The 17,476-nt window shown below is 44.1% G+C and overlaps 1 protein-coding gene across 2 annotated transcripts in view; it reads right to left on the bottom strand.

Moving 5' to 3' along the window:
• Window positions 1-4,549: 4,549 nt before the first annotated feature.
• Window positions 4,550-17,476, bottom strand: part of LOC106564216 (adhesion G protein-coupled receptor E5) — a 45,280-nt gene continuing 32,353 nt past the window's right edge. Inside the window, exons 11-15 of one of the 2 annotated variants that reach the window (XM_045690741.1) lie at window positions 17,220-17,315; window positions 16,954-17,112; window positions 8,457-8,628; window positions 8,258-8,359; window positions 4,550-4,816 (exon numbers count right to left, since the gene is read on the bottom strand). In XM_045690741.1, the coding sequence (XP_045546697.1) occupies window positions 4,808-4,816; window positions 8,258-8,359; window positions 8,457-8,628; window positions 16,954-17,112; window positions 17,220-17,315 (538 nt within the window). In that variant the 3' untranslated portion in view covers window positions 4,550-4,807. Of the gene's footprint in view, window positions 4,817-7,273; window positions 8,111-8,257; window positions 8,360-8,456; window positions 8,629-16,953; window positions 17,113-17,219; window positions 17,316-17,476 lie in introns of those variants that run through there. The other variant, XM_045690740.1, reaches the window with a different exon arrangement.

Genomic DNA, 17,476 nt, shown 5'->3' with positions numbered 1-17,476 from the left:
GTGGAAGAAAGTGCAGAGTAGAAATAGAAATAATGGGGTGCAAAGGAGCAAAATAAATAAATACAGTAGGGGAAGAGGTAGTTGTATGGGCTACATTATAGATGGGCTATGTACAGGTGCAGTGATCTGTGAGCTGCTAAAACAGCTGGTGCTTAAAGCTAGTGAGCCAGATAAGTGTTTCCAGTTTCAGAGATTTTTGTAGTTCGTTCCAGTCATTCGCAGCAGAGAACTGGAAGGAGAGATGGCCAAAGGAGGAATTGGCTTTGGGGGTGACCAGAGAGATATACCTGCTGGAGCGCGTGCTATGGGTGGGTGCTGCTATGGTGTCCAGTGAGCTGAGATAAGGGGGGACTTTACCTAGCAGGGTCTTGTAGATGACCTGGAGCCAGTGGGTTTGGCGACGAGTATGAAGCGAGGGCCAGCCAACGAGAGCGTACAGGTCGCAGTGGTGGGTAGTATATGGGGCTTTGTTGACAAAACGGATGGCACTGTGATAGATTGCATCCAGTGTGTTGAGTAGGGTATTGGAGGCTATTTTGTAAATGACATCGCCGAAGTCGAGGATCGGTAGGATGGTCAGTTTTACGAGGGTATGTTTGGCAGCATAAGTGACGGATGCTTTTTTGCAAAATAGGAAGCCAATTCTAGATTAAACTTTGGATTGGAGATGTTTGATGTGAGTCTGGAAGGAAAGCTTACAGTCTAACCAGACACCTAGGTATTTGTAGTTGTCCACATATTCTAAGTGGACGGGCGGGCAGGTGCAGGAAGCAATCGGTTGAAGAGCATGCATTCAGTTTTACTTGTATTTAAGAGCAGTTGGAGGCCACGGAAGGAGAGTTGTATGCCATTGAAGCTCGTCTGGAGGGTTGTTAACACATTGTCCAAAGAAGGGCCAGAAGTATACAGAATGGTGTCGTCCGCGTAGAGGTGGATCAGAGACTCACCAGCAGCAAGAGCGACATCATTGATATATACAGAGAAAAGAGTTGGCCCAAGAATTGAACCCTGATGCACCCCCATGGAGACTACCAGAGGCCCGGACAACAGGCCATCCGATTTGACACACTGAACTCTATCAGAGAAGTAGTTGATGAACCAGGCGAGGCAATCATTTGAGAAACCAAGGCTGTTGAGTCTGCCAATAAGAATGTGGTGATTGACAGAGTCGAAAGCCTTGGCCAGGTCAATGAATAAGGCAGCACAGTATTGTTTCTTATTGATGGCGGTTACGATATCGTTTAGGACCTTCAGCGTGGCTGAGGTGCACCCATGACCAGCTCTGAAACCAGATTGCATAGCGGAGAAGGTGCGGTGGGATTCGGAATGGTCGTTAATCTGTTTGTTGACTTGGCTTTCGAAGACCTTAGAAAGGCAGGGTAGGATAGATATAGGTCTGTAGCAGTTTGGGTCAAGAGTGTCCCCTCCTTTGAAGAGGGGGATGACAGCAGCTGCTTTCCAATCTTTTCCAATCTTTTGGAGTCAAATACTGATTTCCCTCATTAAAATGCAAATCAATTTATAACATTTTTGACATGCGTTTTTTGGATTTTTTGTTGTTATTCTGTCTCTCACTGTTCAAATAAACCTACCATTAAAATTACAGACTGATCATTTCTTTGTCAGTGGGCAAACGTACGAAATCAGCAGGGGATCAAATACTTTTTCCCCTCACTGTAGTACTACATCCGTAACATCCATAACATAACTACCTGAATGTACTTTACATACAGTATAGTGACACACACCATAACATATACTAACTTATAGCATAACAGAACATTGTAGCTAACGTATATTAATATATTATCTTAACATATAACATAAAACTACATACCAAAGCATAGTATAACATAACACAAGCTGACGTCTGAGAACTGCCAAACTGTCTACACCCACTAACACTGTCTATACAGTGTATTCGGAAAGTATTCAGACCTCTTGACTTTTTCTATATTTTGTTACGTTACAGCCTTATTCTACAATGGATTAAATATATTTTTTTTCTCATTAATCTACACACAATACCCCATAATGACAAAGCAAAAACAGGTTTCTAGAATGTTATACATTTAAAATATTTATATATATTATATATATATATATATATATATATATATATATATATATATATATCACATTTACATAAGTATTCAGACCCTTTAATCAGTAATTTGTTGAAGCACCTTTGGCAGTGATTACAGCCTCGAGTATTCTTGGATATGACACTACAAACTTGGCACACCTGTATTTGGGGAGTTTCTCCCATTCTTCTCTGCAGATTCTCTCAAGCTCTGTCAGGTTGGATGGGAAGCATCGCTGCACAGCTGTTTTCAGGTCTCTCCAGAGATGTTCGATCGAGTTCAAGTCCGGGCTCTGGCTGGGTCACTCAAGGACATTCAGAGACTTGTCCCAAAGCCACTCCTGCATTATCTTGGCTGTGTGCTTAGTGTTGTTGTCCTGTTTGGAAGGTGAACCTTTGCCCCAGTCTAAGATTCTATGTGCTCTGGAGCAGGTTTTTATCAAGGATCTCTCTGTACTTTGCTCCGTTCATCTTTCCCTCGATCCTGACTACTCTCCCAGTCCCTACTGCTGAAAAACATCCCCACAGCATGATGCTGCCACCACCATGCTGTTTAGAAAGTGGAGTAGGACAGAAGACATTAGAGAAGGGATATACTGTATAGAAAGTGTAGTAGGACAGAAGACAGAGAAGGGATCTACCTGTATAGAAAGTGTAGTAGGACAGAAGACATTAGAGAAGGGATCTACTGTATAGAAAGTGAAGTAGGACAGAAGACATTAGAGAAGGGATATACTGTATAGAAAGTGAAGTAGGACAGAAGACATTAGAGAAGGGATCTACTGTATAGAAAGTGTAGTAGGACAGAAGACATTAGAGAAGGGATCTACTGTATAGAAAGTGAAGTAGGACAGAAGACATTAGAGAAGGGATCTACTGTATAGAAAGTGAAGTAGGACAGAATACATTAGAGAAGGGATCTACTGTATAGAAAGTGATGTAGGACAGAAATCATAAGAGAAGGGATCTACTGTATAGAAAGTGATGTAGGACAGAAATCATAAGAGAAGGGATCTACTGTATAGAAAGTGAAGTAGGACAGAAGTCATTAGAGAAGGGATCTCAGGGTGGAAACTCTGAGTAGGCCTCAACACATTCAGGTTAGACACAACTAGACATGCACATCCTCTGTGTCTGTGTGTGTGTGTGTGTGTGTGTGTGTGTGTGTGTGTGTGTGTGTGTGTGTGTGTGTGTGTGTGTGTGTGTGTGTGTGTGTGTGTGTGTGTGTAAGAAGACATCTACAGTAGGTTATTTGTCGCAACGATTTATTGTGTCTAAAATTACTGAAACACACCCTCTCTCTCTCTCTCTCTTTCACACCAACACACACACACACACTACAGAGTACACAGTCAAGTACAACACTGTCGTGTCTTTGGGCACCATTAACCTGAAGACATGTTTATCAAATAACTCCCTGTAATTATTATCATGCGATTAAACTGATTAATCGTTTAATTGTAATTAACTAGGAGATCGGGGCACCAAGGAAAATATTCAGATTACAAAGTTATAATTTTCCTAATATAACTTTCCTAAATTATAACATTATATATTATATTATATTATATTATAGTATAGGCTGATAATCTCGCGTCCAGTCTCATTCCAAACATCGTAAATTGTTGTATCTGCACGAATCCAGCCTTTACTAAAGTCATCCATACATCAATTGTCTTAAAATCATTTATTTACTAAACTAAGTAATTCACAGAAAGCATACAAACAGTAATTATCGTCACAAAGAATTGGTAGAGTAATGTGCCCTAGTGGGCTAAACAGGCATGGTGGCCTGTTAAACAAAGGGTCATAAAGGGCAGCTGAGAAGACACTACAGAGTTGATAAATATTAACAATTGATATGCTAATTCTTTGCACATGAACGCTCACTCATTTTTGGAACAATTGCAATCAATATATATTTACGCTCAGTGTGTCGTCGGAATCCTTGTTGGAGACTTTTTGTCCTGTTGGAGAGTTTTTGTCCTGTTCTCTCTCTCTCTCTCTCGGTTAGAATGGATCTTTCAAAGCGACATTCATTAATAATGTTATAGAATGGATGTTTCGTCGGTCTTCGCGTTCAATGATATAATTTCTAGCTGCAGACTATTAATTAATATCAAAGACTTGTTATTATTCTGTTGGTCTCGATAGACTGAAAGTTTAACCATGTGGTATAGTTAACTTTCAGTAGAGGAATTGGATGGTCAAACCTTGGCTCTCTCTTCTGAGGTAAGCTGGTATGATGAAAGTAACCCTGGGTGGGGGTTTTATACGTGAACATAGAACAGGCTTGTCACATGACGCCTGGTCCTGTCTGTGTCCCTGGGGGGCATGCCGATGACTGATTTAAGCTTTGAACAGAAATACATTCTATCACATTAACATCAGTACATAGCATCTCAACGTATTCCAAATAGCTTTATCCTTATTAATACATTTTATACAACCATTTAGATGCAAGTCTCATAGCTGAGGCTATTATATAAACAGTTTTATGGTAATATGGCTATATTGTCTCTTCTGAGTATCACAAAATTGTACAAAGCGGACCAGTTCGTAGCTGGATTCTTCACCGATCTTTTATACCTTCTCCAGAACATAAATGTCGTTCGGTTCCCCAATTCTGTGAGTTGGAAGAATTTCCTTGTCTCTCTATGAAACCCCTCTGTGTCTCAACTGGGCCAGGGGGCAGGACATTTCCTTTGGAATTTACCACCGCCTTCACCGGGCCTGGGTAGGGAGAGGTAGGTAGGGGGATGGTGCAAGGGGGAGGGGGTCAACTGTGCTCCCTGTACTCAAAGAGAGGGCAACGTCATGACAACATTAAGTGCTTACATTCAAGTTGCTTAATAAAATGTCATGAAAATGGTACGTTCTCTAAAAGTTTAAAATACACAACTTGTCTAAAATTGCAAATGAATTGAATATAAAACATACAACATTGAATGTAGACATTGTTTAGATTATTTTAAGACTCTACTTTATCTCCATGGTTAGGCTGAGACCAAGGTCTAGGGTGGAACCTTAAAGGGGCAGCCTGGGATCCAAAAAGCAGCAAACCGGTCATCCCACCACTTGTTGTGGTTAACAGCTGTGGGATGGGACTGGAGGAATTTAACCACTCTCAAAATCAAAGATGGAGCTCTGGATGCAAGGACTGACCATCCATGAGATCAACATGATAGTTTTAACCATGTTTTAAACCTTTACATCGTGTACAAACAATGGAGTAAAACAAGCTTATAGTTGGGATTCTGATGGGGAACGACAGTTGACCTCTACAAGAACCATGGGCTATAAATCACTAATTTAAACATAAAACAAAATGGATGTACCAAGCTCTTAAGTTAGGTTTTGGTTTGGGTAAGCTGATCCTAGATCTGTGACATCCTCTACAATGTCTGAACTGTAGCCATGGAGCCATGAGTGACAATCTTGTTGGAGAATCCAGATTTCCTGTTTATTCCTTCCTCATTCTGAGAATCTTTCCACAGGGATTTCTAAAAAAAAACTGGTGATAATTGCTATATTTGGACAAAAGCACTGCAAGTGTTCACCACAAATCTTTAACTTTCTCATGATATACAGCCGAGGCCAAAAGTTTTGAGAATGACACAAATATTAATTTTCACAAAGTTTGCTGCTTCAGTGTCTTTAGATACTTTTGTCAGATGTTACTATGGAATACTGAAGTATAACTACAAGCATTTCATAAGTGTCAAAGGCTTTTATTGACAATTACATGAAGTTGATGCAAAGAGTCAATATTTGTAGTGTTGACACTTCTTTTTCAAGACCTCTGCAATCCACCCTGGCATTCTGTCAATTAACTTCTGGGCCACATCCTGACTGATGGCAGCCCATTCTTGCATAATCAATGCTTGGAGTTTGGTTTGTCCACCTGCCTATTGAGGATTTAACCATAAGTTCTCAATGGGATTAAGGTTTTATTTACATTTTTTTAACTAGGCAAGTAAATTAAGAACAAATTCTTATTTTCAATGACAACGGGTTAACTGCTTTGTTCAGGGGCAGAACAACAGATTTGTACCTTGTCAGCTCGGGGATTCAAACTTGCAACCTTTCGGCTACTAGTCCAACGCTCTAACCACTAGGCTACGCTGCCGCCAAAGTTCTGGGGAGTTTCCTGGCCATGGACCCAAAATATCGATGTTTTCTTCCCCAAGCCGCTTAGTTATCACTTTTGCCTTATGGCAAGGTGCTCCATCATGCTGGAAAAGGCATTGTTCGTCACCAAACTGTTCCTGGATGGTTGGGTGAAGTTGCTCTCGGAGGATGTGTTGGTACCATTCTTTATTCATGGCTGTGTTCTTTGGCAAAATTGTGAGTGAGCCCACTCCCTTGGCTGAGAAGCAACCCCACACATGAATGGTCTCAGGATGCTTACTGTTGGCATGACACAGGACTGATGGTAGCGCTCACCTTGTCTTCTTCCGGACAAGATTTTTTCCGGATGCCCCAAACAATCAGAAAGGAGATTCATCAGAAAAAATGACTTTACCCCAGTCCTCAGCAGTCCAATCCCTGTACCTTTTGCAGAATATCAGTCTGTCCCTGATGTTTTTCCTGGAGAGAAGTGGCTTCTTTGCTGCCCTTCTTGACACCAGGCCATCCTCCAAAAGTCTTTGCCTCACTGTGCGTGCAGATGCACTCACACCTGCCTGCTGCCATTCCTGAGCAAGCTCTGTACTGGTGGTGCACCAATCCCGCAGCTGAATCAACTTTAGGAGACGGTCCTGGCGCTTGCTGGACTTTCTTGGGCGCCCTGCAGCCTTCTTCACAACAATTGAACCACTCTCCTTGAAGTTCTTGATGATCTGATAAATGGTTGATTTAGGTGCAATCTTACTGGCAGCAATATCCTTGCCTGTGAAGCCCTTTTTGTGCAAAGCAATGATGACGGCACGTGTTCCCTTGCAGGTAACCATGGTAGACAGAGGAAGAACAATGATTCCAAGCACCACCCTCCTTTTGAAGCTTACAGTCTGTTATTCGAACTCAATCAGCATGACAGAGTGATCTCCAGCCTTGTCCTCGTCAACACTGTGTTAACGAGAGAATCACTGACATGATGTCAGCTGGTCCTTTTGTGGCAGGGCTGAAAAGCCTGAAATGAAATGTTTTTTGGGGATTCAGTTCATTTGCATGGCAAAGTGGGACTTTGCAATTAATTGCAATTCATCTGATCACTCTTCATAACATTCTGGAGTATATGCAAATTGCCATCAGACAAACTGACGCAGCAGACTTTGTGAAAATGTATATTTGTGTCATTCATTATTAAGAAAAATACACATTTACAGTATAACATTAGGTCACAACTAACACATATCTTCACATAATGTTTTTCTAAATCCCCTGGATTTATTTGTGTAGAAAAGTCACCATATCTTGTGCTCTTGGTAATAAATATTACTATAAATCTATCACATTCATGTAAAGGAAGAAACCCTCTGTTTATGATTATGGTTTCATCTGTCTATTTGACGAAGTGGTGTAAAATTGAACCGATCTTTTGTGGCTGTAAAAATGACATAAAGAGGATATGGATTAATATTGGATGACATGAAGATCACATAACTTCTGATTGGATAACCTAATGCTTGATAAGACAGTGGTTAACATCAAGTTTGATATGAAGTGTCTAATCAGGGATGGAACTGAAGGATTTTGGGCACTGGCCAACTTGGCTAGTGGACTAAAATTTTTACTATCCGGCAGGCTAGTTGGACACATTTCTACTAACCTGGCCTGAATAGTGTTTCTGGGTTGTCACTATCTGGCCAAGATGCTAAATCAGAAACCCTGCCCATTTCTACAGTGTATCTTAACCACACCGTTAAACGCAAAGCTTTGTTTTCATAAATGTTTACGATATCGACCATTTTGACTTTACAGTTTGGCCATCTAGTGGAAACCTTTGTCATGAGAGGAGGGGTAAAGAGGTGCATTATGGGGGTTTGGTGACGTCATATCTGCGACTCCCTCATGTTTTTCTGACCCCTAGGACAGAAAAAGGTCAAAGGACAGAGGTTAACTCAGTGAAAGTGGTGTGTGTGTGTGTGTGTGTGTGTGTGTGTGTGTGTGTGTGTGTGTGTGTGTGTGTGTGTGTGTGTGTGTGTGTGTGTGTGTGTGTGTGTGTGTGTGTACCTGGGATTGGCTGGAGGAAGGGTTGGTAGTGCTGACTTCTGAGTATCTCTTCTTCAGTGGTGTGCAGATACAGGACAGCAGCTTGCAATACTCCTCTCTCACCTGATGGGGGCAGCAGAGCACAGTGTTACACACACACACACAAACACACACACACACACACACACACACACACACACGATACCATACCATACCATACCGTTTTGTTCAGTAGGCAGTGCATGATGAACAGCAGAGCTCCCTGTAGAGAGTTGAGGATAGTGAAGAGATATGTCATGACCACTGTCCCCTCCTCTTGGAACTGGAACACTCCAAATATCCACATAGTACCCAACACACACAGCTGGGCCACTGCTGTCACTGTGAACACCCTGGAGAGAGAGAGGGAGGAGGAGGGAAGGAGGAGGGGGGAGGAGGGAAGGAGGAGGAGGGAGGAGGGGGAGGGAGGAGGGGAGGAGGAGGAGGGAGGAGGGGGAAGGAGGAGGAGGTAGGGAGGAAGGAGGGAGGAGGAGGGAGGAGGAGGAGGGGAGGAGGAGGGAGGAGAACGGGAGGGTGGAGGGGGAGGAAGGAGGGAAAGGTTTTAGTACAGTTTTATTTAATGTACTATGGCAGCTAAAAACTGAATTGCATAAATTAATTTATTCACACACACCAAGGATTTGTCACTGTCCATACATTTAATGCATTTCTACATTCACCTATCTCTCCATTCCTCTATTTGTCTTTCTCCGTCACTTTCTCTGTCTCTTCCCCTCTCTCTGTCACACCTGCGTTCCATTCCCTGTCTCCGGCGCTCGACGTCCCCAGTCTACAAACCTCCGGTCATGGCAACCATAACTACGCACACCTGGCAACCCACATTACGCACACCTGCTCCCCCTCGTTATGCACACTTGGACTTCATCATTACCTTGATTTCTTCCCAATTTATTTAGCCCTCAGAAGCCTGTCTTCAGGCAGTATTGGTTTCGTTCACGTTCAGTAGGCTGCTCCTGTTGTGTTAATCTGCTTGTTCTGTATAGGTTACACTCTCTCTCTCTCTCTCTCCCTCCATCCCTCCATTATTAAACTCCTCTTCTGCACCTGCTTCCTGAATCCTAATGTATAGGTTACACTCTCTCTCTCTCTCTCTCTCTCTCTCTCTCTCTCCCTCCATCCCTCCATTATTAAACTCTCATTCTGCACCTGCTTCCTGAATCCTAGTGTATAGGTTACACTCTCTCTCTCTCTCTCTCTCTCTCTCTCTCCCTCCATCCCTCCATTATTAACCTGTTATGCCTAGGGAGCAGTATTTTCACGGACGGATAAAAAACGTACCCAATTTAATCTGATTAGTACTCCTGCCCAGAAACTAGAATATGCATATAATTATTAGCTTTGGATAGAAAACACTCCCAAGTTTCTAAAACTGTTTGAATGGTGTCTGTGAGTATAACAGAACTCATTTGGCAGGCCAAAACCTGAGAAGATTCTGTACAGGAAGTACCCTGTCTGACCATTTCTTGGCCTTGTTGATTATCTCTATCTATTACAGGGGATCTCTGCTCTTACGTGACACTTTCTACGGCTCACATGGACTCTCAGAAGGCGGCAAAATGCTGAATCGTGGCTTTGCAGGCTCTGGCTGAAACAAAGTAGCGCGTTTGGGTAGTGGCTGGTTACAGTACTGTGAGACTCAGGCTCGTGCCCGCGTCGACCGAAAGCTTTGTTTTCTTTCCTCTGTTTAGCTAAACGGAGATTCCCGGTCGGAATATTATCGCTTTTTTATGAGAAAAATGGCATAAAAATGGATTTTAAACAGCGGTTGACATGCTTCGAAGTACGGTAATGGAATATTTAGAAATCTTTTGTCACGAATTGCGCCATGCCCGCGACCCTTATTTACCATTTCGGATAGTGTCTTGGAACGCACGAACAAAACGCCGCAATTTGGATATAACGATGGATTATTTTGGACCAAACCAACATTTCTTATTGAAGTAGCAGTCCTGGGAGTGCATTCTGACGAAGACAACAAAGGTAATGAAACTTTTGTAATAGTAAATCGGAGTTTGATCAGGGCTAAACTTGGTCGGTGTCTAAATGGCTAGCCGTGATGGCTGGGCTATCTACTGAGAATATTGCAAAATGAGCTTTCACCGAAAAGCTATTTTAAAATCGGACATATCGAGTGCATAGAGGAGTTCTGTATCTATAATTCTTAAAATAATTGTCATGTTTTTAGTAAATTCACCGGATGTTTGCGGGGGGTATGGTAGTTCTGAACGTCACATGCTAATGTAAAAAGCTGGTTTTTGATATAAATATGAACTTGATTGAACAAAACATGCATGCATTGTATAACATAATGTCCTAGGGTTGTCATCTGATGAAGATCATCAAAGGTTAGTGCTGCATTTAGCTGTGGTTTTGTTTTTTGTGACATTATATGCTAGCTTGAAAAATGGGTGTCTGATTATTTCTGGCTGGGTACTCTGCTGACATAATCTAATGTTTTGCTTTCGTTGTAAAGCCTTTTTGAAATCGGACAGTGTGGTTAGATAAAGGAGAGTCTTGTCTTTAAAATGCTGTAAAATAGTCATATGTTTGAAAAATGGAAGTTTTCGGATTTTAGAGGAATTTGTATTTCGCGCCAAGCCCATCATTGGATATTAAAGCAGGTGTTCCGCTAGCGGAACGTCTAGATGTAAGAGGTTTTAAACTCTCCTTCTGCACCTGCTTCCTGACTCCTAGTCTATAGGTTACACTCTCACTCTCTCTCTCTCTCTCTCCCTCCATCCCTCTTTCTATCTCTCAGTTTCACACACTCTCTCTCTCACTCTCTCCCCCATCTCTCTCTCACTCTCTCCCCATCTCTCTCACTCTCTCCCCCATATCTCTCTCACTCTCTCCCCCATCTCTCTCTCACTCTCTCCCCCATCTCTCTCTCTCTCCCCCATCTCCCTCTCTCTCCCCCATCTCCCTCTCTCTCCACCATCTCCCTCATCTCCCTCTCTCATCTCCCTTTCTCTCCCCCATCTCTCTCTCCCTCCCATCTCTCTCTCTCTCTCCCTCCCATCTCTCTCTCTCTCCCTCCCATCTCTCTTTCTCTCTCTCCCATCTCTCTCTCTCTCTCTCTCACTCCCATCTCTCTCTCTCTCTCTCCCATCTCTCTCTCTCTCCCTCCCATCTCTCTCTCTCTCTCTCCCATCTCTCTCTCTCTCTCTCTCTCTATCTATCTCTCTCTCTCTCTCCCATCTCTGTCTCTCTCTCTCCCATCTCTCTCTCTCCCATCTCTCCCTCCCATCTCTCTCTCTCTCCCTCCCATCTCTCTCTCTCTCTCTCTCTCTCTCTCTCTCTCTCTCGCTCCCTCCCATCTCTCTCTCTCTCTCTCTCCCCTCCCATCTCTACCTCCCATCTCTCCCCCATCTCTCTCTCATCTCTCTCTCTCTCTCTCTCCCATATCTCCCTCCATCTCTCTCTCTCTCTCTCTCTCCCATCTCTCTCTCTCTCTCTCCCATCTCTCCCTCCATCTCTCTCTCTCTCTCTCTACCATCTCTCCCTCCATCTCTCTCTCTCTCCCATCTCTCTCTCTCCCTCCCATCTCTCTCTCTCTCCTTCCCATCTCTCTCTCTCTCTCTCCCTCCCATCTCTCTCTCTCTCTCTCCCATCTCTCTCTCCCTCCCATCTCTCCCTCCCATCTCTCTCTCTCTCCCTCCCATCTCTCCCATCTCTCTCTCCCATCTCTCTCTCTCCCATCTCTCTCTCTCTCTCTCTCTCTCCCTCTCTCTCTCTCTCCCATCTCTCTCTCTCCCATCTCTCTCTCTCTCCCATCTCTCTCTCTCTCCCATCTCTCTCTCTCTCTCTCTCTCTCTCTCTCTCTCTCTCTCTCTCTCTCTCTCTCTCTCTCTCTCTCTCTCTCTCTCTCTCTCTCTCTCTCTCTCTCTCTCTCTCTCCCTCCCATCTCTCTCTCTCTCTCTCCCATCTCTCTCTCTCTCCCATCTCTCTCTCTCTCCCATCTCTCCCTCCCATCTCTCCCATCTCTCTCTCTCCCATCTCTCTCTCTCTCTCTCTCTCTCTCTCCCTCCCATCTCTCTCTCTCCCATCTCTCTCTCTCTCCCATCTCTCTCTCTCTGTCTCTCTCCCACTCTCTCTCTCTCTCTCCCTCCCATCTCTCTCTCTCTCTCTCTCTCTCTCTCTCTCTCCCATCTCTCCCTCCCATCTCTCTCTCTCTCTCTCTCTCCAATCTCTCTCTCCCATCTCTCCCTCCATCTCTCTCTCTCTCCCTCCCATCTCTCTCTCTCCCATCTCTCCCTCCATCTCTCTCTCTCCCATCTCTCCCTCCATCTCTCTCTCTCTCTCTCCCATCTCTACCTCCATCTCTCTCTCTCTCCCTCCCATCTCTCTCTCTCCTCTCTCTCTCTCTCTCTCCCATCTCTCCCTCTCTCTCTCATCTCTCTCTCTCTCCCATCTCTACCTCCACTCTCTCTCTCTCTCTCCCTCCCATTCTCTCTCTCTCTCCCTCCCATCTCTCTCTCTCTCTCCCATCTCTCCGTCCCATCTCTCCCCCCATCTCTCCCCCCATCTCTCTCATCTCTCTCTCTCTCTCCCATCTCTCTCTCTCTCTCTCTCTCTCTCTCTCTCTCTCTCTCATCTCTCCCTCCATCTCTCTCTCTCTCTCCCATCTCTCCCTCCATCTCTCTCTCTCTCCCATCTCTCCCTCCATCTCTCTCTCTCTCTCTACCATCTCTCTCTCTTCCTCCCATCTCTCTCTCGCTCTCCCATCTCACTCTCTCTCTCCCATCTCTCTCTCCCTCCCATCTCTCTCTCTCTCCCATCTCTCCCTCCCATCTCTCTCTCTCCCTCCCATCTCTCCCTCCCATCTCTCTCTCTCTCCCTCCCATCTCTCCCATCTCTCTCTCATCTCGCTCTCTCTCTCTACCTCCATCTCTCTCTCTCTCTCCCATCTCTCCCTCCATCTCTCTCACTCCCATCTCTACCTCCATCTCTCTCTCTCTCTCTCTCTCTCCCATCTCTCCTCTCTCTCTCTCTCTCTCCCATCTCTCCCTCTCTCTCCCATCTCTCCCTCCCATCTCTCCCTCCCATCTCTCCCCCCATCTCTCTCATCTCTCTCTCTCTCATCTCTCCCTCCATCTCTCTCTCTCTCTCCCATCTCTCCCTCCATCTCTCTCTCTCTCTCTCCCATCTCTACCTCCATCTCTCTCTCTCTCTCTCTCCCATCTCTCTCTCTCCCTCCCATCTCTCTCTCTCTCTCTCCCATCTCTCCCTCTCTCTCTCATCTCTCTCTCTCTCCCATCTCTACCTCCATCTCTCTCTCTCTCTCTCCCTCCCACTCTCTCTCTCTCTCCCTCCCATCTCTCTCTCTCTCTCTCTCCCATCTCTCCCTCCCATCTCTCCCCCCATCTCTCCCCCCATCTCTCTCATCTCTCTCTCTCTCTCCCATCTCTCCCTCCATCTCTCTCTCTCTCTCCCATCTCTCCCTCCATCTCTCTCTCTCTCTCTCTCTCCCATCTCTCCCTCCATCTCTCTCTCTCTCTCTCTACCATCTCTCTCTCTTCCTCCCATCTCTCTCTCGCCCTCCCATCTCACTCTCTCTCTCCCATCTCTCTCTCCCTCCCATCTCTCTCTCTCTCTCCCATCTCTCCCTCCCATCTCTCTCTCTCTCCCTCCCATCTCTCCCTCCCATCTCTCTCTCTCTCCCTCCCATCTCTCCCATCTCTCTCTCATCTCGCTCTCTCTCTCTACCTCCATCTCTCTCTCTCTCTCCCATCTCTCCCTCCATCTCTCTCACTCCCATCTCTACCTCCATCTCTCTCTCTCTCTCTCTCTCTCTCCCATCTCTCCCTCTCTCTCTCTCTCTCTCTCCCATCTCTCCCTCTCTCTCCCATCTCTCCCTCCCATCTCTCCCTCCCATCTCTCCCCCCATCTCTCTCATCTCTCTCTCTCTCATCTCTCCCTCCATCTCTCTCTCTCTCTCCCATCTCTCCCTCCATCTCTCTCTCTCTCTCTCCCATCTCTCCCTCCATCTCTACCATCTCTCCCTCCATCTCTCTCTCTCTCTCTCTCTCTCTCTCTCTCCCATCTCTCCCATCTCTCCCTCCATCTCAATTAAATTCACTTTATTGGCATGACGTAACAATATACATATTGCCAAAGCTTAATTTGGCTATTTACAATATAAAAATAAATAAAAAATGAGAATCAAATATTGTCAACGGGACAACAGTAACAACAATAACCAAGGGTCAAAATAACCATATATTCAACAATAACAATAATCATACAGTAGAGGACATGTGCAGGTTTATTGGTCTGTCAGACACTGTCCCTCAACTTATGGCAGGCAGCAATGTAGTGCGCTGCCAACACACAGCTCTCTGCGTCCTCCCCCAACAGGACGGGTAGCCTATCCTCATCAGAGAGGTCTTTGAAACCTTGAATAAGGGTTTCAAATTTGGGGAAATGACACTCTCTAATTGTTTTATATTTTTGACATTTTGTCAGGAAATGCAGCTCCGTCTCAGGTTCTGCTGTTGTGCAGTGGCTGCACAGCCTTTCCTCTACAGGGAGCCAGGTTTTCCTGTGTCTACCCTTCTCAATGGCAAGGCTGTGCTCACTGAGCCTGTACTTTGTCAAGGTTTTTCTAAGGTTTTGATCAGTAACCATGGTCAAATATTTAGCCATAGTGTACTGTCGATTTAGGGCCAGATAGCACTGCATTTTGCTTTGTGTTTGTGCTTGTGTTTCCCAATAAGCAATGTAGTTTTGTTTTGACTGTGTTGTAATTTGGTTTATTCTGATTGATTGGATGTTCTGGTCCTGAGGCTTCAGTGTGTTAGTAGAACAGGTTTGTGAACTCAGCCCCAGGACCAGCTGGATGAGGGGACTCTTTTCTTTGCTCAGCTCTTGGCATTGCAGGGCTTGGTAATGATATGAGAGGGGGTCACTGTATTTTAGATGTTTCCAAAACTTAATTGCTCTTTTTGAGTTTTTATTATTAGTGGATATTGGCCTAATTCTGCCCTGCATGCATTGTTTGTAGTTTTCCTCTGGACACGTAGGAGAATCTTACAGAACTCTGCATGTAGGGTTTCAATGGGGTGTTTGTCCCATTTGATGAAATCTTGTTTTGCAAGTGGACCCCACACCTCGCTGCCATAAAGTGCAATTGGTTCAATGACATATTCAATTAGTTTTAGCCAAATTTTAATAGGTATTTCAATTTGAATTTGCTTTTTAATGGCGTAGAATGCCCTGCGTGCTTTCTCTCTCAGTTCATTCACTGCCTCATTAAGGTGTCCAGTTGAGCTTATTTTTAAACCTAAGTAATTGTAGTGTGTACAGTACTCTATATATTTTGTACCAATTGAGAACTTTGGTCTAATTCCCTGAGATCTGGATCTTCTCTGGAAAATCATTATTTTAGTCTTTTTGGGGTTTACAGCCAGGGCCCAGGTCTGGCAATACTGCTCTAGCAGGTCCAGGCTCTGCTGTAGGCTAGGTGCTGTGGGTGACAGCAGGCATAGGTAATCTGCGAAGAGTAGGCATTTAACTTCTGAATTGTGGAGACTAACACCAGGGGCTGAGGATTTTTCTAGAATAGTGGCCAATTCGTTGATGTAAATATTGAAGAGTGCAGGGCTCAGATTGCAACCCTGACGAAGGCCCCGCCCCTGGTTAAAGAATTCTGTTCTTTTCTTACCAATTTTAATGCTGCACGTATTGCCAGTATACATTGATTTAATTATGTCATATGTACACCACTTTCAATAACTTTGTAGAACAGTCCTGTATGCCAAATAGAATCAAATGCTTTTTGGAAGTCGATAAAGCAAGCGTATATTTTGGTGGACATGTTTATCTATCAGGGTGTGTAGGGTGTAAATATGATCAGTTGTGCGATGTTTTGGTATAAATCCAATTTGGCTTTTACTCAAGACATTGTGCTTATTAAGGAAGTTTAGAACTCTTACATTGATGATACTACAGAAAACCTTCCCCAGGTTACTGTTCACACAAATGCCTCTGTAATTGTTAGGGTCAAATTTGTCTCCGTTCTTAAAGATTGGGGTTATGAGTCCTTGATTCCAGATGTCAGGGAAATAACCTACACTCAGGATCAAATTAAACAGTTTTAATATAGCCAATTGAAATTTTTCACTAGTGAGTTTGAGCATCTCATTTAGGATGCCATCAGGTCCGCATGCTTTTTAAATTTGAGAGCCTGAAGTTTCTTATAGAGCTCCTGGTCAGTAATTGGGGAGTCCAATGGGTTTTGATTGTCCTTTATAGCTTTTTCTAATCCATTCAACTTCTCATGGATTTGGCGTTGTTCTGCGTTTGTGTCAATTTGAACGGTGTTGTAGAGTGTTTTGAAATGGGTTGTCCATATGTCACCATTTTGTATCGCTAATTCCTCTTGTTTAGATTTTTTTAGTTTTTTCCAATTTTGCCAAAAATTGTTTGTGTTTATGGACTCCTCAATTAGTGTCAGCTGCTTGCTGTTGTACTGTGCTTTTTTGGTTCTGAGTGTACGTTTATAGAGTTTTAAAGTCTCACAGTAATGAAGGCGTAATTCACCATTATTTGGGTCTCTGTGCTTTTGGTTGGATAGTGTTCTAAGTTTTTTCCTTATAATTTTACAATCTGCATCTCTCTCTCTCTCTCTCTCTCTCTCTCTCTCTCTCTCCCCTTACTTGATCTTGCGTAGGTTGGAGAGGTCAGGGTTGAGACTAGAGAACTTCTGGGCCAGCCTCCAGACAGTGATGATGAAGAAGAAAGTGTTGAGGATGATGATGGTGCACACTGGGCCAAAGAAACTCCAGATGAATCCTCTCTCCAGAGACAACCAACAGCTGACAGAGACAGGATAACGTTAGAATAACGTTATCTGGTGTTATTTATATGGGACAGATTTGCTACACAGTCTCTCACACACCCACACACACAGACTCAGACTCACTGTTGTGTGGTACCATATCCATCTGGGTAGGTGATAGCAGAGATGATGACTATAGCCAGTGGCAGTCCATATCCCACAGCATACAGGTACAGAGGTCTACAGTAAGACGAAGAAACAAAGAGCTTCATAAAATACAGGTACAGAGGTCTACAGTAAGAAGAAGAATCAAAGAGCTTCATAAAATACAGGTACAGAGGTCTACAGTAAGAAGAAGAATCACAGAGCTTCATAAAATACAGGTACAGAGGTCTACAGTA

The sequence above is a fragment of the Salmo salar genome, chromosome ssa12, assembly GCF_905237065.1.
Source record: "Salmo salar chromosome ssa12, Ssal_v3.1, whole genome shotgun sequence".
In the NCBI taxonomy this organism is placed as follows: domain Eukaryota; kingdom Metazoa; phylum Chordata; class Actinopteri; order Salmoniformes; family Salmonidae; genus Salmo; species Salmo salar.
The sequence above is the reverse complement of the archived record's forward strand: the minus strand, read 5'-3'. Positions and strand labels throughout refer to the sequence as shown.